This window comes from Lactuca saligna, chromosome 7, assembly GCF_052625555.1.
Source record: "Lactuca saligna cultivar CGN05327 chromosome 7, ASM5262555v1, whole genome shotgun sequence".
Classification (NCBI taxonomy): Eukaryota; Viridiplantae; Streptophyta; class Magnoliopsida; order Asterales; family Asteraceae; genus Lactuca; species Lactuca saligna.
In genome coordinates this window covers 158989777-159016530 of record NC_136423.1, presented here as the reverse complement: position 1 = coordinate 159016530, position 26754 = coordinate 158989777, and the positions used below count along the sequence as shown (strand labels likewise).

At 35.8% G+C, this 26754-nt stretch overlaps 2 protein-coding genes across 2 annotated transcripts; both read right to left on the bottom strand.

Moving 5' to 3' along the window:
• Positions 1–3719: 3719 nt before the first annotated feature.
• LOC145007389 (uncharacterized) lies at positions 3720–7076 on the bottom strand. Its single transcript, XM_078966334.1, has 3 exons — positions 6845–7076; positions 5515–6702; positions 3720–5383 (listed from the first exon to the last, which is right to left on the bottom strand). Exons 1-3 carry the CDS (start codon positions 7074–7076, stop codon positions 3720–3722), a joined length of 3084 nt encoding a protein of 1027 aa, XP_078822460.1.
• A 456-nt stretch (positions 7077–7532) lies between these two features.
• Positions 7533–24913, bottom strand: LOC145007388 (uncharacterized). Its single transcript, XM_078966333.1, has 20 exons — positions 24770–24913; positions 24566–24680; positions 24275–24297; positions 23993–24155; positions 23776–23860; positions 23558–23693; positions 23272–23480; positions 23078–23198; positions 22917–22972; positions 22568–22688; positions 22253–22299; positions 22061–22181; positions 21808–21987; positions 21654–21722; positions 21369–21574; positions 9484–9566; positions 8823–8984; positions 8407–8466; positions 7874–8309; positions 7533–7773 (listed from the first exon to the last, which is right to left on the bottom strand). Exons 1-20 carry the CDS (start codon positions 24911–24913, stop codon positions 7533–7535), a joined length of 2778 nt encoding a protein of 925 aa, XP_078822459.1.
• Positions 24914–26754: the final 1841 nt, after the last annotated feature.

Genomic DNA, 26754 nt, shown 5'->3' with positions numbered 1-26754 from the left:
CAATTACGTAAGTCCAAATAATATTTAATAACTAAAAGATAAAGCCAAGCATATGTTACCATTTAGAATAGTTCGTGTTTTAAATAGATTGATAACAAAGTATGGTTTAAAGTCAATCAGGACTTGGGAAAACAAGAGGCATATAAATATGGTCTTTTGTTGTGCAACTAAACAAAGAAGCAAGATTGGTTTGTTGATGATGTAAAGCTGTATTTGTATTTTGTTTTCTCAAATAGTTCCTAAGGTTTACGTTTGTGGCTGAATAGGAAAATAGGTTTTTCTCCCTGTCGACCACTGGACAGGAGTTAATAGGAAAAGATGTCGCTTTATCATCGAGTATTAACATCCAAATCCTATGGAATTAGTTATAAACAAACAATATCGACATGTTCTTGAAGAAACAACTTACCTAATTACTGAGGATGAGAAACTTAAGCAGGATCGCCAATCGGTTGAACTTAAGCAGGTTCTGTACTTCTAAGAGCCTGGCTCTCGCTAGGTATAGTAGATTCGTAATTTCGTATCCCATATTCTTATAAACGCAATTTTACCAATAGGCTAATTGCTAATCGGCTAAAATGTGTTGATAATGTTTTGGGCTACAGAGTTCATTAGGTCTGGTGATTGCTCATTCATAAGCCCAATGCGCAGTTAGTATGGGTTGTGGGCTGGCGGCTGGGGGTAAACGCAATAAAAGGCTATCTAAGTTTTCTTATCTATAACTATTTGTAGGCATGCACAAACCGGTTCTTTTTATGAATCGGACCGGTTCAGAAAAACGGTTCGACTCTGGTCAACATAGTCAAAACCAGTTCACCCCAAAACCAGTTCGGTTCCAAACCGGTCCAGCCCCAAAAAATCCGAATATATGTAAACCGGTTCGGTTTTATCCAAACCGGTTCAGAAAACTAGTTCAAAAATCTGTTTAAAAATGGTTCAAAACCGGTTCGGTGCATATAGGGTTTTTTAATTTAAATTTTTTTTTTTGGGCTAATAAGTGTAAAATATTAGATTATATTGCTTTTGATTGTGTTTAACCATAAAAAAAAAAAAAAAAAAAAAAAAAATTAGGTACGTTTTTGGGGGTTGAATGAATTGGGAAGGCATAAAGCCTTATTACATACACACATATGACACATAGACGTCCATATATATGCCAAAAGGTTTTTATAATTTTTTTTTCTTTTGTTTCTTGTTTAATAATATACATATCAAAGATCCTTTGATGTATTAACTTTTTTTTTTTGTTTTAAATTTGATGTTTGTGTATATGTACAAAAACATAATGTATGTACAAAATTGTTCAACTTGAATCAACACATTTTTTGGAGCAATTTTCAACCTTTTTTTTTCATTTTTTTATATTGGAAATACATAATACAACTTCAAACATAAAAACACAAAACATCCGAATTATCAAACTAATACATCTTCAAATATAAAACATTGTTGTCATCGAAGTTTTCATTCCAAGTCCGTATTCATTGTATTTATTCGTCATCCGTCATTTCGTTTGAGGCTGTTGAAGACCCGATTTTGGCTCTTTTTTGACCATATTAACCATTCCTCTATATATATATATATATATATATATATATATATATATATATATATATATATATATATATATATATATATATATATATATATATATATATATATATATATTAGATGTTTAGGAGTAAATGCAAAAAAAGGATATCCATGTTTTATTATTTGTAAAAAATGAAGTGAAGGGAGGGGGTTGGAGGACCAATGTAAATTAATGTTACTAAAAATATAAAACCAAATAAAAAATTAAAATTAAAATAAAAGTTTAAAGAAAGAGTTCCATAAAAAAAACTACAACAAAAGTTCTCTCTCACACATACAAAAAAAAAAAAAAAAAAAAAAAAAAAAAAAAAAAAGATCTAATTAGTTTTCATTAAAACATTCTCTTTACTCTCCAAGGACTTGAAATCAAATCTTATCACCACCGTTGATGTCGTCCCACAACCGCCTCCTTCCACCCCTGTCGCTAGCACCACCACTGATATCGGCCCACAACCGCCAACATCCTCCCCAGTCGTTGTGTCCTACCCTCGACAAACTATTGTCTCCGCTTGCTATCAGCCACTCTACTCCGACATCCACCACCACCGTGATATACTTTCCAACCATAGAGTTTTGGAAGCCTCCAAATATGTGATTTTCAACACCCTCGCCATTACCTACCATCGCCTCTAGATTTGTAATTTTCGTCACCATTGCCATTACCTACCATTAGTGAAGGTGTTTGGGCGAGATCTATAGATGTTTGCTTGAATTGAGGGAGTTTTGAGGAGGCCATTACATACTGTTGTTGTTCTACCACCGATGGAAACCACCGGTGCTCATGAATTTGAAGCCATAGCTGATGAGACTCTCATCCTACGTAATTATTTCTTACTTATATGATATGTGTGATGTACACAAGATGTTTGATATAATGACTCAATAAAATGAAATAAAGTATGTTTTAAGTTGTGAATGTACTTTTGTATGTATTAAGTTGTGGATGTTGTATTTTTAAGTAATGAATGTAATTGTAAATATATATTTTTAGGTGTTAAGTTGTATTATTTGTTTATAGATGTATATATTTTTTGTCTTATATAAATATGTATGAATGTGTTAATTTTCTGAATTGTTTTTGCATTAAATTATGAATGGTGTACCAGTTAATATATTATATTGTGAACTAGTGTATCAATTGGTCTATTAAGTTGTGAATGAGTGTACAGATGAATATATATGAAAATGACAAAATTTTCAACCAAAAAAGGCAAAACAAAAATTAATTTTTAACCCTTTAAATAAGATATGTCCATCTTTTAAATGAAATACTAAGATTAGTTACTAACATTTAATGGTTCATATATGAACCACTACCCAGTGGAGAATCCATAATCTAAACTCACATACCCAAGTTAAATTATATGACAAAATAAAATAGTTATAAAATTTTTGTTATCAGGTTGTGCGTTGCCAATAAAAGATTGTATGCATTTTGGAACTAGGAATCAACAAGATTTTTTACCATGACCTAAACATATGTGTATTCGTAACATTTTTATTTCACACCATCATAACTACATACACGCCAATAGTAATCTCTATATACATAATGCATCACACACAAAAGGAAATTAAAGAGAATATATATTAAGAATGAAGTTGTAGTTGTGCCCACAAAAGGAAATGTCATTCTATTAGACTATATTCATAACTTTTTTGTAAGCACGCAAACGATTTTTGTTATATGGTCTAAATTCCTATTTATTTGTAATTGCGTCACATTTTATAAATTTTGTTACCTTTATAATACATACTAGGTTAAAACCCGTGGAACCCACGGGTGTTGATTTTGAATTGAATTTAAAAAAGAATTATTTAATAAAATAAAATTTCATTAAGTTTGACAATTTATGATTTCTATTATTGTATTTTTCAATAAATTTTTTATTTGTAAGTATTTAGTTACAAACTAAATGGTAAGTATTTAATTAGAAATAACGATCTTTGAAAACGCTTATTTTTTGTGGATGATTCTTGTTGGACATACGCAGATGATGCATTACCAAAGTGTGTAATGAACTTAACATAAAATACAACAATACGTAATTATAAATAAATAAAGTAATATCATGGATTAAGTGTGATGTGCTAAAAATGAATAAAATATGCTACACAAAAGTTGGCTACAAATTTCGAAAAACTTCCTTATAAACAACATTGGAAGTTTTATTTGTGAGTTTGCCATGTTTATCTAAAATTAATAATTTTAATCCCTCTCTGCTTTGAACTCTAGATAATGCAATATACAATTGTCCATGTGAAAAAACTGGATCTTTCAGAAACAAACCAACCTTTGATAACGATTGTCCTTGACTTTTATTAATAGTCATTGCAAAACATACGGTCAAAGGAAACTGTCTTCTTGTGAATTTGAAGAGAATCTTTTTTTTTGATGGAGTTAAAGACATTTTTGGAATAAAAGTCCGGTTTCCAATATTAGTTCCAGTTATTATACGTGCCTCAATAACACGTTTCCCCAATGATAACACCTGTAGTCTTGTGCCATCACATAAGCCGTTTTTCTGATCAATATTTCTCAGTAACATTACTGGAACACCAATTTTTAAAACTAACTTATGATTTGGTAAACCGGATACTTTAAGACCATTTAATACATCAGGAGAGTATAAATTTTCATCAAATTGATCATGGACAAATTCGGATTCACATATGCTGTCTGAACTTAAATATTCAACTTCATCTCCTGGAAACTTCTTAAGCAGACGGTCGTTTATTTCCTGGACAACTTCATTTTTTGGAGCAAGTATCGCTCTTTCTTGGAAATAATTTATATCGTTATAGTTCTCTAAAATTGAAGGATATACAAACTCAATTAAGGAACCTATAGGATCATGTGAATCATTAATGAGAATATCATCGGGAATATCGATAATCGTTTCACCGTCGTTAGGACCACCAAGTTTTCCTTCTCCTATATCCAACAACCAATTTGCAAAATCTCTTATTTTTCCTATATTTGATTGATCCCTTCCAACAGTTAGCCTCATGTTTTTCGTTAATCTATGGACTTTGCAATGTTGCCATAAATATGAAGAACTCAAAGAAGCATTTACAATGTTCTGTCTACTGCCACCCGGCACAACAGGTAGAATCTGTCTAAAATCTCCTCCAAAGACAATAACTTTCCCTCCAAATGGAATATTTGAGATGGTTGAATTTCCGCACCTTAACAAATCCTTCAAAGTTCGATCTAAAGCTTCAAATGCATGCTTATGGACCATAGGTGCTTCATCCCAAATTATTAAAGAGGTTTTTCTTATTAAGCATGCCAACTCACCGTCTGGATTTATTTTACAAAAAGAATCCTCTGTAAGTTCAAATGGAAGTATAAATCGAGAGTGTGTTGTTCTACCACCGGGTAATAATAAGGAAGCAATACCGCTTGAAGCAACATTTAAGACAATATTACCTTCAGATCTAATTGCTGCAGATATTGTTTTCCATAAAAAAGTTTTGTCCGTTCCACCATAACCATAAACAAAGAAGACACCTCCTTTATTTTCTTGAATAACACTCATGATGTTTAGCAAAATGTTACGTTGCTCATTTGTTAATGAAAGAAACATACGATCATAGTCATTCTTTATAACGGGAATATCATAATCTAGCTCCTCGGTGATAAGTCGATTGTTTGAAGAAGAAACGGATTCAACATCTGGGTATGGCATGTTTTTGAAGTTTTTGAGGATAGAGTTGTTTCGAAGTAAAATTTGTTCTATTTCGAACAAAGTTAAGTTTTTAAGTTCATCTACTCCGAATGACAATTCTGCACGAAAATATTAAATAATTAATAAAATATGTGTTAAATATTTAATAATTTTATTACTAAATATTTAATGGGTGTTGGATAATAAAAATAAATTAATCTAAAAAAAACATAAGAAAAAAATGCAATACCTGCAGACTTAAATCTTTGTCGTTGGTTATATAGAATTTCATATGCCATATATTCCCATGTATTTTCCCAAACGACCTTTGGTTTAGACATACTATTACACATCAACAATGTAGAAAATAAGAAGCGTAGATAAAAACCAGATCCAGAATGACTTGCTTCTTTAATTGCCTCAATGTATTCCTTGTCATCATCTAATAGCCTCAGTGCATAACAAGCATCTCTAAAAGAAGAATGTGTTTCACCATTTACCGTGCGAATATCATCAAATAATGTTGGACCTTTTACTTTATTTAAAAGAATCCTTAAGAAATATGCTTCACCTAGTTTAGGTGAAACCGAATGAATTCTACCGATGGTTTTTCCTACTTTCCTTCGCTTCCAAAACCGACCATTTGATACCCAAACAAACTTTGTAGGAAATTCAACATATGTGAGTTTCCGTGCTTCACTGTCGATTGAATTACAGTTCATCCAAGATGTGAACTTTGAAGCCGCAACAGAAGGTTTGTCAAGAACATCATCAATATCATCGTCTTCGCCATATACAATCTGCTGTTGATTAGGAAGATGAAAAGGTAGTCTGAGAACAGAAGGATATCTGCAATGAACATCATATTTAAAAATTCGCCATGATGCTTCACATGCTGATAAATATCTACAATCGTAATATTCAGCTATTTCATCGACCGCATCGTTATTTTCACATTCATTGTTGGTTGGTACAATAGCAACTGTAGCTCTATCAGGACCCTTATTTATGTATTTAAACAAATACTTTATAGAAGATCCCTGATTGCACCATTCAATATTAATATGTGCCTGGTATCTTTTCAATAGATATTTGTTGTATGGAACAACATTTCTATTATCCAACCTTACACCTGATTTTTCAACAAAATGACCATCGTTTCTTCGCCTATATAACGGAAAACCATTATGATCAACAGAAGAATGATTACAGAATTGTTTTGGAAAGTTTTTAGAACACCTTTTATCCACCATGCATGGACAATTCATATTTTCAGCTCCACATGGACCATGAATCATAAACTCATTCACAAGTGAATACAATTCAGGATCCTCAATTCTGTCTGGTATCTCTGCTGAAATTATTGGATCGATACATTCAACACTTGGTAGCTTGTTGTCAAAATGCATGAATAGACATATATGACTATGCGGCAAACCTCTTTTTTGAAATTCAATGGTATAAACATATGTAAAAGAATTTGCCAAAAAAAGAAAATGTAATTAGATTTTAAAAAATATTTAAAATATATTAATAAGATCAATGTTTTACAAAAAATTAATAAATATATTTTTAATTACATGCTTGAACTTTGCCGAAAATTTGATTCTCCCTTAAGTCTTTAATGAATGCATCAAGCTTGATCTTGAACAACCTACATAGTATATCAGGCTTGTCTTCTGGTTGAAGTGAAGTATCCTTAAGAAACCTTTTAATCTCAGGCCATTTGGGATTACACGTAAAGGTTATGAAGAAATCAGGATATCCAAACCATTTACATAGTGACATGGCATCCAAATAGTTTTGCAGCATATAGCGCGCACCACCGGTAAAGGACGAAGGTAATATGACACGTTGGCCGACATTCGAGATATCAGTCGTTCCCTGAGCTTTTTGGTTGCGTAAATTTTCATAAGAATCACATCTAAGAACATGTTGTTACCTACGTATGTAGTACAATCTCTCTGTTTCCATCATAGTATAGGCATCTACCAGAAACTGTTGAAACAACCTTTTTGAATTAAGTATGAGAGAGAACGAATGATCTCTATCTTGAATCCTATAAGCGAAATATTCTCTCATTGTACATTTCGCACGCTTGCTATTGGTCGTAAATGACACACCTCTATGAAGAATGTCAACACTGTAACCATCATCCCCATATGGAAATAGCAATGGATATTTGAGAGGAAGGTACGAAGGATGCAATTCACTGATACGTTGTAGAGAACCATTTTTTGTTTTAACGACGATGTCCCTCTTTTCGATTCAATCAGAAATGTCACCAATAATTAAAGCAGCAACCTCAGAAGCAGTCGGTAGGTTATATGTTCTTCCATCTTGCTCCCTTCTCCCGATAAGTCGTAATTTCATATTAACTTCTGGATTTTTCTGAAAAGTATCTCTTACCATCCTATAAGATCTAACCAAGACATTATTTGAATCCAACATCACCTTAATATCTTCAATAATATCACTATCAATTGATGTTGATTGATCCTTTTCGCCACTAAAATAAATAAATTTATACATAATATTAGTAATATATATATATATATATATTAATAATAATAATAAAAAATTATGAATAACAAGTTTGAAAACAATACCGAAAACATCTTTGTCTATTTGTAATTTCGTTGTCAGTGTCATAAATGTATAACTGAGAGAATTTTGGTTCAGATCTTTTTGCTGGTAAAAGACTTCCAATACTATGATAATTTTGACCACCCAATCTGAAAATGTATGGAGCGTTTCCTCTATTGATTGAAGAATCAATTTTACCACCCATCGATGTAAAAGAAAACATTGAATTGTAACGTCGAATGTTCTTCATGAAGTGTTTGCTTTTTGAATCCATATTTTGGAACATTTTTTCATAAGTCGGGGGTGCTTTCTTTAAATCTGGAAGTTGAATTTTGCCGTAAGCACAACATAATGAATAATCTGTGTTCCCGTTTTCTTTACCTCTAATGGATTCATTTCTCCATAACTTTGCATGACATGTTTGACATACAACATTTTGATCACCATGATCCAAATATTCTGTCAAATAAAAGCATTGAATAAAATATAAATGAATTTTATAAGTATATACAACATAGTATTTGAAACGTAAAATGGATATTATTTTTTTGATTACCATTTGAGATACCAACTATAAGATTTTCATTGGTCACGTGATGCATATTTTCTACATCTTCTGTCAAATCAATCAATGGGATAGGGAATAAATGTCTTGTCTTCGTTTTTAATCTATGACATCATGGATTTAACTTGATTGATGATGAAGAAGTGGTTACTGTAGATGCATTTTTTGATGTCATTTCATTTGAAAGTACATAGTACTGTCTTCTGTTTGGTATTTTGTGATTGGCATATTTATCGATATTGATGTTATCTAACCAAAAGAATTTATAATTAGTATAATAAGTATATATATATATATATATATATATATATATATATATATATATATATATATATATATATATATATATATATATGTATTATATACAAAATGGATAATAGTATATTTTAAAAACAATAAATAATTACCATTTGTAATGTTAGATAACGGATTTTTAACATTTGTAATGTTAGATAACGGAGTTCTAACATTTGTCAAGGAAGGAGAGTATTGTATCGTTGTAGTATGCATTCCAGGTGAAGTAAATGAATTGACATTTTGAGTTTGCCCAACAATGTTGGTCGATTGATCTGCAAATAACAACAACTTATAAAACGTTTAAAGATATGTATAAAACAAAGTAACAGTAAAACATAAAATATAAAATAATAATAGGATGTAGTTAATTATATTATTTAAGAGATGCAGTATTGATGTACTTGGAACGTTCAATGTTGTTTTCATTTTCTTCGATCTTTTATTTTCCAAATATATTTTTCTGTCTTCTTTTCTCTCGGGCTTGCATGTGGTACACGTTATTCTTGTTTTCTGCATAAGAACACATAAGATACGATATGAAATGTGAAATTAGGTAAATAATATGATTATATAATAATTTGGAAGGAATAAATAAGCGTACCTTTGTAAGCATCGGTTAGCAATTTAGAAGAATATTGATTTGCAGGGGACAAGTACTTGACAAATTATCTATTTTTTATGTGAATATATATGTTAAATATTTAAATAAACTTGCTTTTACTTAAAAAATAAGAAAAAATCATGATAAAGTAAATTTATTTGAAAAGTTACCTTTGTTAATTGAAGTATTAACCGTTGTACTTCTTGAAGTATTAATTTTTGTAGTCTTTTTAGAACGGAAATGCATTGTATGTCTGCAACGTTAAAAGATAAATAATATTATTTTAAAAATTGAAATATTTAAGAAATATCAAATTAACATTATACGATGGATTATATAATTTTTTATGTATTTGTTTAATACAATGGTTTTGTAAATCTATAAATATAAATTTATTGATGTATTATTTTATTAAAGAATAACTCAGTTTAAATCTTTTTAAGATTTTAAATAATATAAAATCGAACTTTATATTTTTTTATAATTTATTTTTTTTATAATGTGTACAAGTGTATTTAATTAAATATATTAAAGTTAACATGACTTTTGGTATATGCAAATCTAAATATGGATCGAAGGGATCCAAATAATAGTCAATATCCACACTTACTGTTAGATGTGAAATGTGTTGTATATGCAGAAAGAAATAAGGTCAAGAAATCGTAATAATCTCGCATCTACTCTCTTTCTACATACATCTTCGTCTACTCTCACTCTCTCTATATTTCTCTTTCTGTGTGTGTGTTCCTATCACTCACTCGCGGGTTAACCCTCAACTTATTTCATCGATTCAGCCACCATCGGTTGTCTTCAACAACTCATGAAATGGAAACTTGAGGATTTCATCTACATTAAGCTCTCCTCATACAACATAGTCTCCGTTTCCATGAGAATAGATGATCCTAACCCCGAATCTCCTTATTCTACTACCTACCTCAATTCCTTCCCTGATGTCGATCACCGGTCTTCATCGTCATTTCGAACCTAGGGCTTATTTTATTTCGAATTGTTCTTTCCCCAATTTCAAACAATTAATTGTTGGGATGTTCCGAGGGGGTAAAATCCTAGTTCTCCATGGAAACCATGAACAAAAAATCATTGGAATGAATGTCTATTTAAAAGAGGTAACACATTTTTTTCCGAGTATGTACATATTTTGAATAAACTTGATTTTCTGAGATCTGTTTCACAATAGATAACACCTTATTTACAGTATTTGCAGATATTGTTATGCGATGAAAGAGATTCAAAAACCTTGTTTCAAACGAGTTGTAACATCCGGACTTTTATCAGGTATCGTGTAATTTGTATTTTGTTGATTTGTGAGGGGGACTCGGCGAGTTGGAGCTCAGACTCGCCGAGTAGAGACGCGGATTTGGATGAAGGATCGCGCCTGGACTCGGCGAGTCCAGGATATGGACTCGGCGAGTCTGCGCTGTGTAATGAAACCCTAATTTCTCGGGTTTGAGACTTATTTATAGGGCCTAATGGCCGTTATTTGTGCCCACCAGCCTCTTGAGTGAAACCCTAATCGTGTGTGAACCCTTGGAGCTTAGTAGGAGGCCATTATTGACCTTGGAGGTGCCATCTTTGCAAGGAAGAGAAGAGCTAGCCAAAAGGGAAGCAAGGAGGAGCCATTTATGTGGGTTTTGAGTCCAGAGCATCACTTTTGTGGTAATAAATCCGAGTTACTCTCTTGTTGTTATTGCTTATTTAGATTTAGGGTTTGTTGAACCCTTTTATGACAAGAGTTGATGCTCTTTTGGTCCCTTATGAGGTTGGAACCATAGATCTGGACCATTAGAGGTCCAGAGTGTCCCTTTACCCAAGCTTTTTGGGGATCAATGGAGGCTTTGGATTGGAATCCTCATGCCTTAGGTCAAAAACTCCATTATGGAGCTATAGGGGGTGTTATGAGCACCAAGATAGGAGCTTTACGTGATGAATCAGTCAAGGGAGGCCAGATCTATAGTTTTTGGAAGCAGATCTGACCTTAGAAGCGAGTTGGAGTGGTTGCATGGCATGGACTCGCCGAGTCTGTTCATCCGACTCGGCGAGTAGCTTGAAGATTGCCTTGGGACTGTTCAGCGAGTGGTCCAATCGAGTCATGGGTAGACTCAGTGAGTCAGGGTGAGTTGGAGGAGGGAGACGGGTGGACTGAGTCAACCTGGACTCGCCGAGTTGTTCTTGAGACTCGGCGAGTTGAGTCGGGGTGGCCCCGCGATTCATTCAGGTGAAACTCGTCGAGTAAAGGGGGGGATACTCGACGTGTAGTAAGAGGGTTCAGAGGGTTGATAAAAACGTCTAGACTCGCCGAGTCGCCTTGGTACTCGCCGAGTCCGGTCAGAGTTGACCGTTGACCGTTGACCAGAGTTGACCTGTGTTGACTCCTTATAAATAGTCAACCATAGAGATACAAAGTGTTAATTAGAAGCATATAATGTTATAGGAGGATTAGAGCTCGGAGGATCGAGCACGAGGGATTTCCAGAATTCGTGAGATACCGAGATACGCGAGGTGAGTCTTCTCACTATACTATATTACCTTGAGTAGGTAACCTGAGTTATGTGATAGAGTATTGTATGCTATGCATGTTATGTGTTGTACTGCATTATTTCTATGTGATTTATGTAGTGCATGTTTATCAGAGCTAGAACCTGAGGGTTCACAGAGTTTAGGTGCACGGACCCACAGAGTTATAGCCTCGAGTGGCTAATATGTGTTATATGTGGTATTTTGGGGAACTCACTAAGCCTTGTGCTTACAGTGTTTGATGTTATTGTTTAAGGTACTAGTGACGACCGCGGGAAGGCGCCGGCTTGATCCGTACACACAAACACTCCGAGTTTCTACATTGTGATCTTGGGATTTTGTATTGACCTATTTTGGATAATTAATATGGTTGTTTGATGAATATTGATAGAATTATGAAAAATTTGTATTGAAATTTACGGTGTTACAAATTGGTATCAAAGCTAGGGCACGGGTCGATGTGTTCGACAGGGACGTCGAACCCTATAATGGGGGGTGAAAGTGGGTTAGATCTGATCCCACATCGGCTAGGAAGGAGAACGAAACATTTCCTTATAAAGGGGTGTGGATACCTTCCTTGTCACAACGCGTTTTAAAGCCGTGAGGGCAACAGATCCCATAAGAACTCTGCAGTTAAGCGTGCTCGGGCGGGAGTAGTACCGGGATGGGTGACCCCCTGGGAAGTCCTCGTGCCGAGTGGCCCAAAGCGGACAATATTGTGATACGTGCCAGAGGGGGGTGTTACAAATGGTATCAGAGCCTTGGTTTGAGGGATTTGGGTACACCTTCGAGAGTATTTGAACTCAAACTGAGGAATTGGAAAGATATTTTCAAAATAAAACCAAAATTTTCTAAGAGTAAAAGACTTTCTTGAAAAAGAAACAAATTCTAGGAAGAAACGTGTGTACGATCAGTCAGCACCCGAACGGTGAATTCCCAAAATACCTTTATATTACGTGATATTAATATTAATATGATGTATTTGCATGCTAGAGTAAGGAGGGGTGAGCTGCTATGAGATGCTGAGAGTGAGTAGGTAGCAGCAAGGGGATTATGAGAGATCTGTTAGAAAGTGGTTTACGCATGATAGAGTACTTGGGAATTGGGATCCGAAGAGGAAGGTTTGGGGTGTGTACCGAGACAGTGTGAACAGTAGTATTGGGCCCATACTACTGAAAGCACCGGGGCAGTACACAGTCCAAATAAGAATCTTGGGATACCAAGAATCAAGGAGGGGTGGATTGTCGGATGTAAGATTCGAGTGAATTCTAATTTATCGCATGTTGTATTTCAGAGGTTGATCATGGTGAGGACACGTCATATGCCGGAGGATGCCGGAGCTAGTGATGAGGAGATTCGACAGATCATTCATGAGGAGGTGGCTGCGGTCATCAGAGCTGAGATACCAGAGATGTTCGGGTCTATTAAGACCGCGCTGATTGAGACATTTGACGAGCGTTATGCCGCTCTTTCTGAGGCTACTGTAGCAGCGGCTACCGCAACGATCGCTGCAGCGAGACCACAGGGAGGTGATGCGTCACTGTTCAGGGAATTCAGCAATACCAAGCCACCAGAGTTTGATGGTACACAGGATCCGGTGGCAGCTATGAGGTGGATATCTGACATGGAGGGGTGCTTCTTCACTTGCTCATCCCCTGAGCATTTGAAGGTTCGGTTCGCGCTAAACCAGCTTCGCTTGGGAGCGAAGGACTGGTGGAAGTTTGTGACGGCGCACTTCACGCCTACTGAGCTTTCGGCAGTGACCTGGGAGAGGTTCACTACCATGTTCCGAGATGAGTATGTTCCCCAGGTGGAGAGGGAGCTTCTGGCACAGGAGTTTCTGACCCTCAAGTAGGGTACCGAGTCAGTTACAGTGATCACGAGGATGTTTCATGAGAGGGCGATGTTCTGCCCTGAGCACGTGTCCACCGAGCAGGCACGTATGAGCCGTTACCTGAGCATTCTAAGACGGGATATTCGGGAGTTCGCTGCGAACTCCTCGTATTGGACATTTGCTGAGCTTCAAGCAAATACCCGGAAGAGGGAGATTGAGCTTGAGACTCAGGCCAGGGAGGAGGCGGAGTCTCTAGGGAGGGATCGGCGGCCGGCACAGTTTCAGCCGGCAGCCAAGCGGGCCAAGCCCGCTGATCCCAAATCCGGGAGCCAGAAGGGCCGCACTTGTGGGAAGTGCGGCAGGGGTCACGATGGAGTCTGTTGAGCAGGTTCTTGCTACAAATGTGGCAAGGAGGGGCATATGGCCAAGGACTGCCCCAAGGGGTTTGCAGTGTGCTTCCACTGCAATCAGACCGGACACCGGAAGGCGGAGTGTCCGCTGCCGCGCGAAGCATCTCAGGGATCTGCTCCCGCAGCCATCAGAGCTACAGAGAGTCGGCCCGTGAAGGCCGAGGCACCGAGAGCTCGAGGGAGAGCCTTTCAGCTGACTGCGGAAGAGGTCCGCGCGGCACCCGACGTTGTGGCTGGTACGTTTCCTTTTATATATTTACTTTTGGTGTTGAGATATTGTGCTTATATTATGCTATGCATAGGTACCCTCCTTGTGAACTATGTGCCTGCTTTAGTGTTATTTGACTCGGGTGCGAGTCGGTCTTTTGTATCTTTGGCCTTTAGTCAGCATATCAGTGTTAGTCGTGAGGCATTGAGTCGGCCTCTGCGGGTTTCCATAGCCGTCGGCAAAGTGATTTGCGCCACGGAGGTCCTCCGGGGATGTGTGTTAGAGATTTTTGGGGTTGGGTTCCCAATCGACCTGATTCCTATTACGATGGGTGATGTCTGTGTTATAGTGGGCATGGACTGGTTGAGCCGATTCGGCGCGGTTATCGATTGCGAGCGTCAGCTGGTGACCATACGAGATCATAGTGGGGGAGTTCTTTCGGTTTACGGCGAGGGTACACGTTCTGGATCAGCCTTTGATTCGGCCTCTAGGGCGAGGCAGTGTTTACAGCAGGGCTGTAAGGGTTTCGTGGCGTATGTGATGGATACGCGAGTGATCTCCGAGAGACCGAGTTCAGTGGATGAAGTTCCGGTGGTGCGTGAGTTTCCAGATGTTTTTCCCGAAGAGTTACCGGGTGTGCCTCCCGTGAGGCAAGTGGAGTTCGGTATCGATTTGGTTCCGGGAGCCGCGCCTATCGCTAAGGTGCCTTATCGCCTTGCACCTCCCGAGATGCAAGAGTTATCCTCGCAGCTTCAGGAGCTGCTGGGGAAGGGGTTTATTCGGCCGAGTAGCTCGCCGTGGGGAGCACCCATTCTGTTTGTGAAGAAGAAAGACGGTTCGCATCGCATGTGTATTGATTACCAAGAATTGAATAAGCTGACGGTCAAGAACCATTACCCGTTGCCGAGGATCGACGATTTATTCGATCAGTTGCAGGGAGCATCTTGGTTCTCCAAGATCGATTTGAGGTCGGGCTATCATCAGGTGAGGGTGCGGGACGAGGACGTCCAGAAGACAGCATTCAGGACGCGTTATGGGCATTATGAGTTTGTGGTGATGCCTTTTGGGCTCACCAATGCCCCGGCTGTGTTCATGGACCTCATGAACCGGGTATGTAGGCCGATGTTGGATCGGTCGGTGATTGTGTTCATCGATGATATTTTGGTATATTCTAGATCTAGAGAGCAACACGAGGAGCATTTGAGGGAGGTTCTTGGAGTTTTGAGATCGGAGAAACTTTATGCAAAGTTTTCCAAGTGCGATTTCTGGTTGCGGGAGGTCCAGTTTCTGGGGCACCTCGTTAATCAGAAAGGGATATTGGTCGATCCGGCCAAGGTTGACGCAGTGATGAGGTGGGAGGTGCCAAAGTCACCTTCTGAGATCAGGAGCTTCCTTGGGTTGGCGGGGTACTATCGGAGGTTTATCAAGGATTTCTCTAAGATTGCAGTGCCACTCACCAGATTGACCCGGAAGGGTGTTACATTTTTATGGGGTCCCGAGCAGCAGACCTCCTTTGAGACGCTTCGCCAAAGGTTGTGTGAAGCTCCGGTATTAGCTCTTCCGGAAGGGATGGAAGATTTTGTGGTATTCTGTGATGCATCAATTTTAGGGCTGGGAGCGGTGCTGATGCAGAAGGGACATGTGATAGCATATGCATCGAGGCAGTTGAAGCCTCATGAGACGAGGTACCCCACACATGATTTGGAGTTGGGGGCAGTGGTGTTCGCCCTCAAGATTTGGCGGCACTACTTGTATGGGGTTCGTTGTACGATATACACGGACCATAAGAGCTTGAAGTACTTGATGGATCAGCCTAACCTAAATATGCGGCAAAGGAGGTGGTTAGATGTGGTCAAGGATTATGATTGCGAGATCTTGTACCACCCGGGCAAGGCTAATGTGGTAGCCGACGCGTTGAGTCGCAGGGCGGAGAGTACTCCACTGCGAAATGTATGTTTGAGATTGACCGTGATAGCTCCAGTTCTGGATGCCATTCGTGGGGCACAGGCCGAGGCTGTGCATCCAGAGATGCAGAAGAGAGAACGGGTCGTTGGGTTGGTTTCTGAGTTTGTATCGGATAGTCGAGGGCTTATGACTTATCAGGGCCGGATTTGGGTACCGTTTGTGGGCGGTACGCGTACTACATTGATGGAGGAAGCTCATAGATCGAAATTTTCGATCCATCCCGGGGCTACGAAGATGTATTTGGATTTGAGGAAAGAGTATTGGTGGCCTTGTATGAAGAGGGACGTCGCATGGTTTGTCGAGAGGTGTTTGACCTGTCGAAGAGTAAAGGCCGAACACCAGAGACCGCATGGCAAGTTGCAGCCATTGGAGGTTCCCGAGTGGAAGTGGGAACAGATCACTATGGATTTCATCACCAAATTGCCGAGGACTGCCAGAGGAGTCGATGCAATTTGGGTGATTGTGGATAGGTTGACAAAGAGCGCTCACTTTCTTGCCATCAGTGAGAGTTCTTCGGCGGAGAAATTGGCGGAGATTTATGTGAGGGAAGTTGTATCTCGGCATGGGGTGCCGATCTCGATTGTTTCGGATCGCGATGTGCATTTCACTTCCCGATTCTGGAAGAAATTTCATGAGGAGTTGGGCACTAAGCTGCATTTTAGTACCGCATATCACCCCCAGACAGACGGCCAGAGTGAGCGGACGATTCAGACGCTTGAGGACATGCTTCGAGCATGTGTATTGGATTTTGGGGGTAGTTGGGACACGTATTTACCCTTGGCAGAGTTTTCCTACAATAACAGCCATCATTCGAGCATCGGTATGCCGCCCTTTGAGCTGTTGTATGGTAAGAGGTGTCGGACTCCCATTTGTTGGGGAGAGGTTGGGCAGAGGGTAATGGGCAGTACAGAGATCGTGATTCAGACGACAGAGCAGATACAGCAGGTCAGACAGAGGTTATTGACCGCCCAGAGCCGACAGAAGAGTTACGCGGACAGACGCCAGTCCGAGCTTGAATTTCAGGTCGGCGACTTCGTTCTCCTGAAGGTTTCTCCTTGGAAAGGGGTGATCCGGTTCAGGAAGAGGGGCAAGTTGGGGCCCCGGTTTATTGGTCCATTTCGTGTGATTGCAAGGGTAGGCCGGGTAGCCTATCGGTTGGAGTTGCCAACAGAGTTGGGACAGATTCACAATACCTTTCATGTATCGCAGTTGAGGAAGTGTATAGCAGATGAATCGGCAGTGGTTCCACTAGAGGATATTCAGGTAGATGCAAGCCTGAATTATGTCGAGAGACCAGTGGCCATCAGGGATCGGAAGATCAAGGTTCTGAGAAACAAGGAGGTACCTCTGGTGTTGGTTCAGTGGCAACATCGGAGGGGATCAGAGATGACCTGGGAGCCAGAGCGTATGATGCAGGAGCAGCACCCGGAGCTGTTTTTAGAGCGAGACTTCGAGGGCGAAGTCTAGTTCTAGTGGGGAAGAGTTGTAACATCCGGACTTTTATCAGGTATCGTGTAATTTGTATTTTTTTGATTTGTGAGGGGGACTCGGCGAGTTGGAGCTCAGACTCGCCGAGTAGAGACGCGGATTTGGACGAAGGATCGCGCCTGGACTCGGCGAGTCCAGGATATGGACTCGGTGAGTCTTCGCTGTGTAATGAAACCCTAATTTCTCGGGTTTGAGACTTATTTATAGGGCCTAATGGTCGTCATTTGTGCCCACCAGCCTCTTGAGTGAAACCCTAATCGTGTGTGAGCCCTTGGAGCTTAGTAGGAGGCCATTATTGACCTTGGAGGTGCCATCTTTGCAAGGAAGAGAAGAGCTAGCCAAAAGGGAAGCAAGGAGGAGCCATTTATGTGGGTTTTGAGTCCAGAGCATCACTTTTGTGGTAATAAATCCGAGTTACTCTCTTGTTGTTATTGCTTATTTAGATTTAGGGTTTGTTGAACCCTTTTATGACAAGAGTTGATTCTCTTTTGGTCCCTTATGAGGTTGGAACCATAGATCTGGACCATTAGAGGTCCAGAGTGTCCCTTTACCCAAGCTCTTTGGGGATCAATGGAGGCTTTGGATTGGAATCCTCATGCCTTAGGTCAAAAACTCCATTATGGAGCTATAGGGGTGTTATGAGCACCAAGATAGGAGCTTTACGTGATGAATCAGTCAAGGGAGGCCAGATCTATAGTTTTTGGAAGCAGATCTGACCTTAGAAGCGAGTTGGAGTGGTTGCATGGCATGGATTCGCCAAGTCTGTTCATCCGACTCGGCGAGTAGCTTGAAGATTGCCTTGGGACTGTTCAGCGAGTGGTCCAATCGAGTCATGGGTAGACTCAGTGAGTCAGGGTGAGTTGGAGGAGGGAGACGGGTGGACTGAGTCAACCTGGACTCGCCGAGTTGTTCTTGAGACTCGGCGAGTTGAGTCGGGGTGGCCCCGCGATTCATTCAGGTGAAACTCGTCGAGTAAAGGGGGGATACTCGACGTGTAGTAAGAGGGTTCAGAGGGTTGATAAAAACGTCTAGACTCGCCGAGTCGCCTTGGTACTCGCCGAGTCCGGTCATAGTTGACCGTTGACCGTTGACCAGAGTTGACCTGTGTTGACTCCTTATAAATAGTCAACCATAGAGATACAAAGTGTTAATTAGAAGCATATAATGTTATAGGAGGATTAGAGCTCGGAGGATCGAGCACGAGGGATTTCCAAAATTCGTGAGATACCGAGATATGCGAGGTGAGTCTTCTCACTATACTATATTACCTTGAGTAGGTAACCTGAGTTATGTGATAGAGTATTGTATGCTATGCATGTTATGTGTTGTACTGCATTATTTCTATGTGATTTATGTAGTGCATGTTTATCAGAGCTAGAACCTGAGGGTTCACAGAGTTTGGGTGCACGGACCCACAGAGTTATAGCCTCGAGTGGCTAATATGTGTTATATGTGGTATTTTGGGGAACTCATTAAGCCTTGTGCTTACAGTGTTTGATGTTATTGTTTCAGGTACTAGTGACGACCGCGGGAAGGCGCCGGCTTGATCCGTACACACAAACACTCCGAGTTTCTACATTGTGATCTTGGGATTTTGTATTGACCTATTTTGGATAATTAATATGGTTGTTTGATGAATATTGATGGAATTATGAAAAATTTGTATTGAAATTTACGGTGTTACACGATTAGAGCTTTAACAACTTGATGAAACTGTACCAGGTAAATAATATTTTATTAGATTAGATGGCTTCTAATTGACGTGCAACTTATAGTTTGGTTGAAATTGGAATTAAATTCCGTTCCAACACTTAGTTGCAAATGATATGGAAATGGAATACAATAAATCAATTGACTTTCAATGTTCATAAATAAATCCATACAGAAACCAATGTTATTATAACTCAAAAGACTAACCTGGTATATGAATATTGAAATGTTGCAGGAAGTAAGAGGGCTTTAAAATGAAAAGCAGTTAACGTCTGAACTGAAATGAGGAATAAAACTTCTATGAAGCAGATTGCTGTAACTTTGAGGAAATAACAATTGCATATCCAATTCAAAGACAAAGAAGACGAATGAGGATTTTCAAAATGATTGCTTTCACGTTATGAGGTATATTTAGAGATATAACCTTATTTACATAATAATATCTTTATAATATATTACCAGATTTATGAATTTATTGTTGTTGAATTTTAGTGGATAAGTATATGTTCCTGATTTTATGGGATATAATAGATCACAAATTAATTACATATTAACATATGATTTGAATTTAATAAAGGATTACCGAAATTTAGGCTACAAAATAAAAATAAAGACTAAAAATCATAATAATTAATCATAACTTTGGAAAAAGTTTATTTTATACAACATTAAATGTTATAACAAATTAAAATAGCAAAACTAATACATAATGAATGGTTAATAAACATAATGGAATTACTAATGTTATATTTTAAATTAAATTTAAAAGATATACACTTTAAAAATTAAATAAGCCTTATACCATATGCACAAATCAATGAATTTATAACATTTTGCACAAATCAGTTTACATTATTGACATTTATAGCAATATACTTAGAAAGTATATTGCTATTTTAGGATAGAAAGGATAAAAAGTCTTAATAAATATATTGTATAAACTGGTAAAAGAAAAGTGTATTGCTATATTACGGTTATATTGTGATATTAAGTCATTGTTAGTTATAAAAAAGGGTATTATGGGAAGTTTTCAAAAAAATTTTAATTTGCAAGAATAGTTCTTGTTTGAAAGGTCCATGTGTTACTAACTTTACATAAAAGGTCTCTCTGTTAGTAACTTTACAAAAAATCTCCATATTTTTAAAAATTTACATAAAAGGTCCCTGTTTTTTCAAAGTTAATAGAAATTATCATGTTTTTAAAGTTTTATTGAAATTGTGCCTGTTTTGTAAGAATTAACAGAAAGTGTCCATATTCATAATTTTAAAGTAAATAACAGAAAGTGTCCATATTCATAATTTTAAAGTAAATAACAATGGTTAATAAACATAATGGAATTACTAATGTTATATTTTAAATTAAACTTAAAAGATATACACTTTAAAAATTAAATAAGCCTTATACCAAATGTATTGACAAAAACAAAATTTAATTGAAAAAATATCAATAAAAAAGTAAATATACAACACATACATACATAAAAAAATATACAAACCACACACATACAACAACACATATACACAAAACAAAACGATTACAAAATATATAAAACGTGTGTTAAAATCAAAACCAACTAACTTGTCCACTTTAAAACAATAAAGTATCCAAATATATCCAAAACAAATAATAATTGACATCCTTAATTTCTAAAAATAAAAAGCATACAAAACATTCAAAATATCTTTAAAACCAAAGCAACATCAAAATGTATTAAACGTCTGTTAAAACAAAAATTAACTAATTTGTCCACTTTAAAACAATAAAATACCCAAATATATCCAAAACAAATCATAATTGACATCCTAAATATCTAAAAATAAGAAGCATACCAACCAATCAAAATATGTTTAAAACCATAAGCAACATTATTTATATAGTAAATGTGTGTTATAACCAAAACCAACTCACTTCTCGACTTTTGGAATTAAGAGTGGAGTTTCCTCTCCGATTGATTTTCTTTTAGCCTTAGTTGAACTTAAATCATCTCCAGAATCAACGTCATAAATGTCTTGGAGGTTGCGCTTCAAATCAGTTGATATTTTGCCCGGTGTTGTTGTGGTTGATTTATTAACTGTTAATGGTGTAAAACTTTCATCTGTTTGTGAGATGACATCCTAAATTTATTTTAAAAAAATAAGTATTTAATTGGAACAATTAAATATAAATAAAACTTAAGGAAATAAATTGAAAAACCTTTTGAACAGACTGTACAACATCATCTGATTCCAAAGGCACTTGATTTAAGGAGACAGATTCAATACTCTACAAAAGTAAATGGAAATATGTTAATCGTTATGTGTTTACATAGTCAACAAATATAATTGCTGAACCCTAAAATGTTTTGTACCATAAGTTCTAATTTACTTTCCAATTCTGAAACAATGGATACATCTTCTGTAAGCTTGAGAATGGTGTAAATATTATTATAGTTGTTGACATTGTATTTTGTAATATCTACAAGAAAAGCAAACTTGCGGTTTTTCAACACGTTAAGTTGCATTGGAAATAGTGCATGACTGTCTCCAGCCTGTAAGAAGATTTTTAATAAATATTAACAAATTAAATGTCTAATGATAATAATATATGACAACACAATATACCGCTTCATGTATCTTTTTCAACTCATATGCACTGATATCTAACAGCCTCTTTGCTTCTCTATCAAAAAGAGTCAATCCGATGGTGCCAGTACCATCTTGTACGTTGATTGGAATTATATACCTTAAAAAAATAGATAAATATAAATTAGCTATAATGTTTGAAAGAATTAATATAAATATAAAAGTGTTTACTTGATAACTGTACGAAAATCCAAATTATTGCAACTTGGATCTTTACACTGAACAACAACAGTTTCTATAATTTTATGAGGGTCGGTATACGAATGATTGTGTTTTGGAACTGAAGTTATTTTTTTTTCCACATTTGTAGCATGCTTCGTAATACCAGTGTAGATTCTGTCTTATATTAACGATTGAAGCAACTAACAAAAATTTCATTTCTTGTATTTAATAGCATCTAAAGTTAGGAAAATACATAATGTAAAAAAAGTAAAAGGATATCAAATTAAATGTCTAATGATAATAATATATGACAACACAATATACCGCTTCATGTATCTTTTTCAACTCATATGCACTGATATCTAACAGCCTCTTTGCTTCTCTATCAAAAAGAGTCAATCCGATGGTGCCAGTACCATCTTGTACGTTGATTGGAATTATATACCTTAAAAAAAAAAATTAGATAAATATAAATTATCTATAATGTTTGAAAGAATTAATATAAATATAAAAGTGTTTACTTGATAACTGTACGAAAATCCGAATTATTGCAACTTGGATCTTTACACTGAACAACAACAGTTTCTATAATTTATGAGGGTCGGTATACGAATGATTGTGTTTTGGAACTGAAGTTATTTTTTTTCCACATTTGTAGCATGCTTCGTAATACCAGTGTAGATTCTGTCTTATATTAACAATTGAAGCAACTAACAAAAATTTCATTTCCTGTATTTAATAGCATCTAAAGTTAGGAAAATACATAATGTAAAAAAAGTAAAAGGATATCAAATTAAATGTCTAATGATAATAATATATGACAACACAATATACCGCTTCATGTATCTTTTTCAACTCATATGCACTGATATCTAACAGCCTCTTTGCTTCTCTATCAAAAAGAGTCAATCCGATGGTGCCAGTACCATCTTGTACGTTGATTGGAATTATATACCTTAAAAAAAATTAGATAAATATAAATTATCTATAATGTTTGAAAGAATTAATATAAATATAAAAGTGTTTACTTGATAACTGTACGAAAATCCGAATTATTGCAACTTGGATCTTTACACTGAACAACAACAGTTTCTATAATTTTATGAGGGTCGGTATACGAATGATTGTGTTTTGGAACTGAAGTTGTTTTTTTTCCACATTTGTAGCATGCTTCGTAATACCAGTGTAGATTCTGTCTTATATTAACGATTGAAGCAACTAACAAAAATTTCATTTCCTGTATTTAATAGCATCTAAAGTTAGGAAAATACATAATGTAAAAAAAGTAAAAGGATATCAAACAATGCATTCTACCTTCAGTGGTTCTGTGATTTCACAAATTGTTTTTAATGGGAAAGTGCCTTTAAAGTCATCTATATATGAAGAAGAGTAGCTTTGGAGTGAAGTAATGCTTTTTTCAGATTTACCAAGATTGTCATCAGATTTCAATCTATAATGTTTAAAATGATTTCATAAATCATAGGATTTGTGTTAGTCTAAATTAAACAAATAACATAAATAAATAAAATAACCTTTTCTTGTACTCATTAATTTCAACAATGTCAGAATTTATGAACATTTTGGTTATTTCAAAATGACTTTTAGCTTGACCGACTCCTGTAATATTAAAATAGCAAATCAATAACTATTATAGAAAAGCATATATATATATATATATATATATATATATATATATATATATATATATATATATATATATATATATATATATAATATGTGAATACAAACCATCCCAAATGTTAAGCTTAACAAACTGCATCACTATAACAACACAATTAACCGTCGGGTTCTCTTTTAGGTATTGTGACAGCTGGTATGCTTGAGTTCCAAAGATAGTAACCTTAAGATGTACAGACCTAAATAAACAATGAAAATAGTTAATAGTATTAAGCTGTGATTTAATTAAAGATAAAAAATGATTAAAAATAATATAAACTCACTCTATGTTGCTAATGTGAGTTTGATATAATGCTTGGATGCTACAGGATTTGATGTTTCAAGCGGTCAAACTGAGACAATCTGTCCAATAACATCTACACAAGAATAACACAACTTATAGTATTATTTAATATTAAAACATTAAAATAAAAAATGTATAATAAACAACACAAGTAAAAAATAAATTGGAATAAAATTTAATAACTAACCAAAGAATGTGTCCCGTGGGCATGTTTGTTCTATTATTGAATTAAAATCAATAAACATAAATCCATTCACTGGTCCGGAAAAGTCTATCACATTTTTTAAGGATACTTTTCCAATCCAAAGTTATTGTTTGCTTATGACATGTATAACTAAAACCATTAAGAACAGCCGCCATATTGGGTTTTATAATTATATAAGTGTCATTTTCCTTTAATAAATGACCAAATCTTGAGAAATTCTGATTGAAGACACGAGAATGGTATTGTGTTCCCTGTTCAATAAAATAAATAAGAATAATGTGTTTGTTGCAACATATGTAATATTGAATGGAACACAAATAATATAAGAAATACAACAAACCTCCTCGTCCATTATGATCATTTCAATTGAACAAACCGTATTATTTCTTGTAAAGTTCCACATTTTCAGCACGCGTATTTTGATGTGTGAATTATCATCAATTTGATCAATGTTTTTTAGGTAAACTTTCTTCCCTATATTCATTTTCTGCAAAACGATTGAAACCATATAGAAATGTTACCAAATACCGTATTTGTAAATTAATATATGCAATCCCCTATCCTAATAAAAGAGCAAATAGCATATTTGTAAATTAATATATGCAATTCTTGAATATATACAAAGACATACTAAACTGGTTACTATTTAGTAGAAAAATAGGAAATAAGATAACAGAAAAACATAGTATAAGAATTTGTTGATTGTGTGATTACTCTTTTATATTTCAATCGAAACACAACATTTTATACCTAAATTGCCCCTGCAAGTTACAATTAGATAAGATGACAAATAGTAAGGGCAAGTTAGATATGATGAATTAGTAGTAAAATGTTTTTTTTTATAATCCATTAATGAAGTATAGTTTTAATTGTTGCAGATTTTTTCAGTTTTAATTATTGACTTTGACCTTATATGAAAATGTTCTGGAGGGCAGAATTCATTTTTACTGAAAATAATTTTGTAATTTATAGATAATAGTTTTGCTTTAAAACTAAAAATATAAAACCACAGGAAATTTTTTTTTAATTTACATAAAATATATTAAAATACAAAGAAGTATTTGTGCTTTGTGACTTATACTATGTTTACTCTGAAAACGTTCAGACTGTCCCTGTCTACACAATCAAAATGGTTTTATATGAAAATGTTCTGGAGGGTAGAATTCATTTTTACTGAAAATAGTTTTGTAATTTATAGATAATAGTCAAATGTAAATAATGTAAACAGTAAACCTGTAAAGTTTTTAAAGTGGGAGAATTTATTACATAAACATCAAAACTATGAAGAATATATGCTGCTATGGGAATTTTTACAAATGCATTAATTTAGTTTGCTAACCTTGTGTAGTGGTTGTTGTCCTCGAGGATGAATATGCAACAAATGATGAGAAAGCGAAGGAAATTATAAGTCGTACAGAGAGGAAGGATTGAACACCGTTTCTAAAGAGTTCTCTGAAGCAGAATGGCGAAGAAAATAGTAGCGTAAACAATGAATTCTGCTATATATTTCGGTATATGATTTTATTGGGTGAGGATTTTTTGGAATTTATTGGCTGGATTGGATATGAACGACTTTTAAATTTCAAATTAACATTTCTGCATAATTATCTTTACGTATATTTTGAAAATTCTGCAGATTTTTCGGATTTCATTCTTTCTGCATAATTGCAGATTTTTCGGAATTCATTATTGACCTTCAGTGAATAAGAAAATCAACCGGAGGGCAGTTTTGTAAATGTGTATGAGGAAATTAGGCGGGAAAAAACTGTATAGGGAACCTGAGAGATTGACACGTGGACATAATGTACTCTTTTATTAGGATAGGGGATTATCATGTAACATATATACACATTATATGGTACAATACTTAAAGTAAAGTAAAAACACCATCTAAAGGCTATCTAAAATATGTATTGAAATAACGTCATAACCACAACATATATAGTTGGAGAGACTTCATGGTTGGTTAATTAAGAACTTCAAAGTGAATAAGAAACATCAAATATATTCAACCATTATTGTAACACATAATTTACATAATTTGAATTGAAACAATTGTTTTAAAGTCCACACATCCCGAACACACTTACATCTTAGAAATATCCCTCCCTTTTTGCTAAATAAGGTTTCAATAAAGGACTGTAAATGCATTTTGTAACTAGGAATCAACAAGAATTTTATCATGGGCTAAACATTTGTGCAAATATTTGTAACATTTTTAAATCACACCATCAGGATTCTTGACAATGTTTTAGCATAACCATGCTAACAAGTCTTCACTGACTGATGTAGAAAACTAGCATCAAAACAATCATGGAAGAAGTA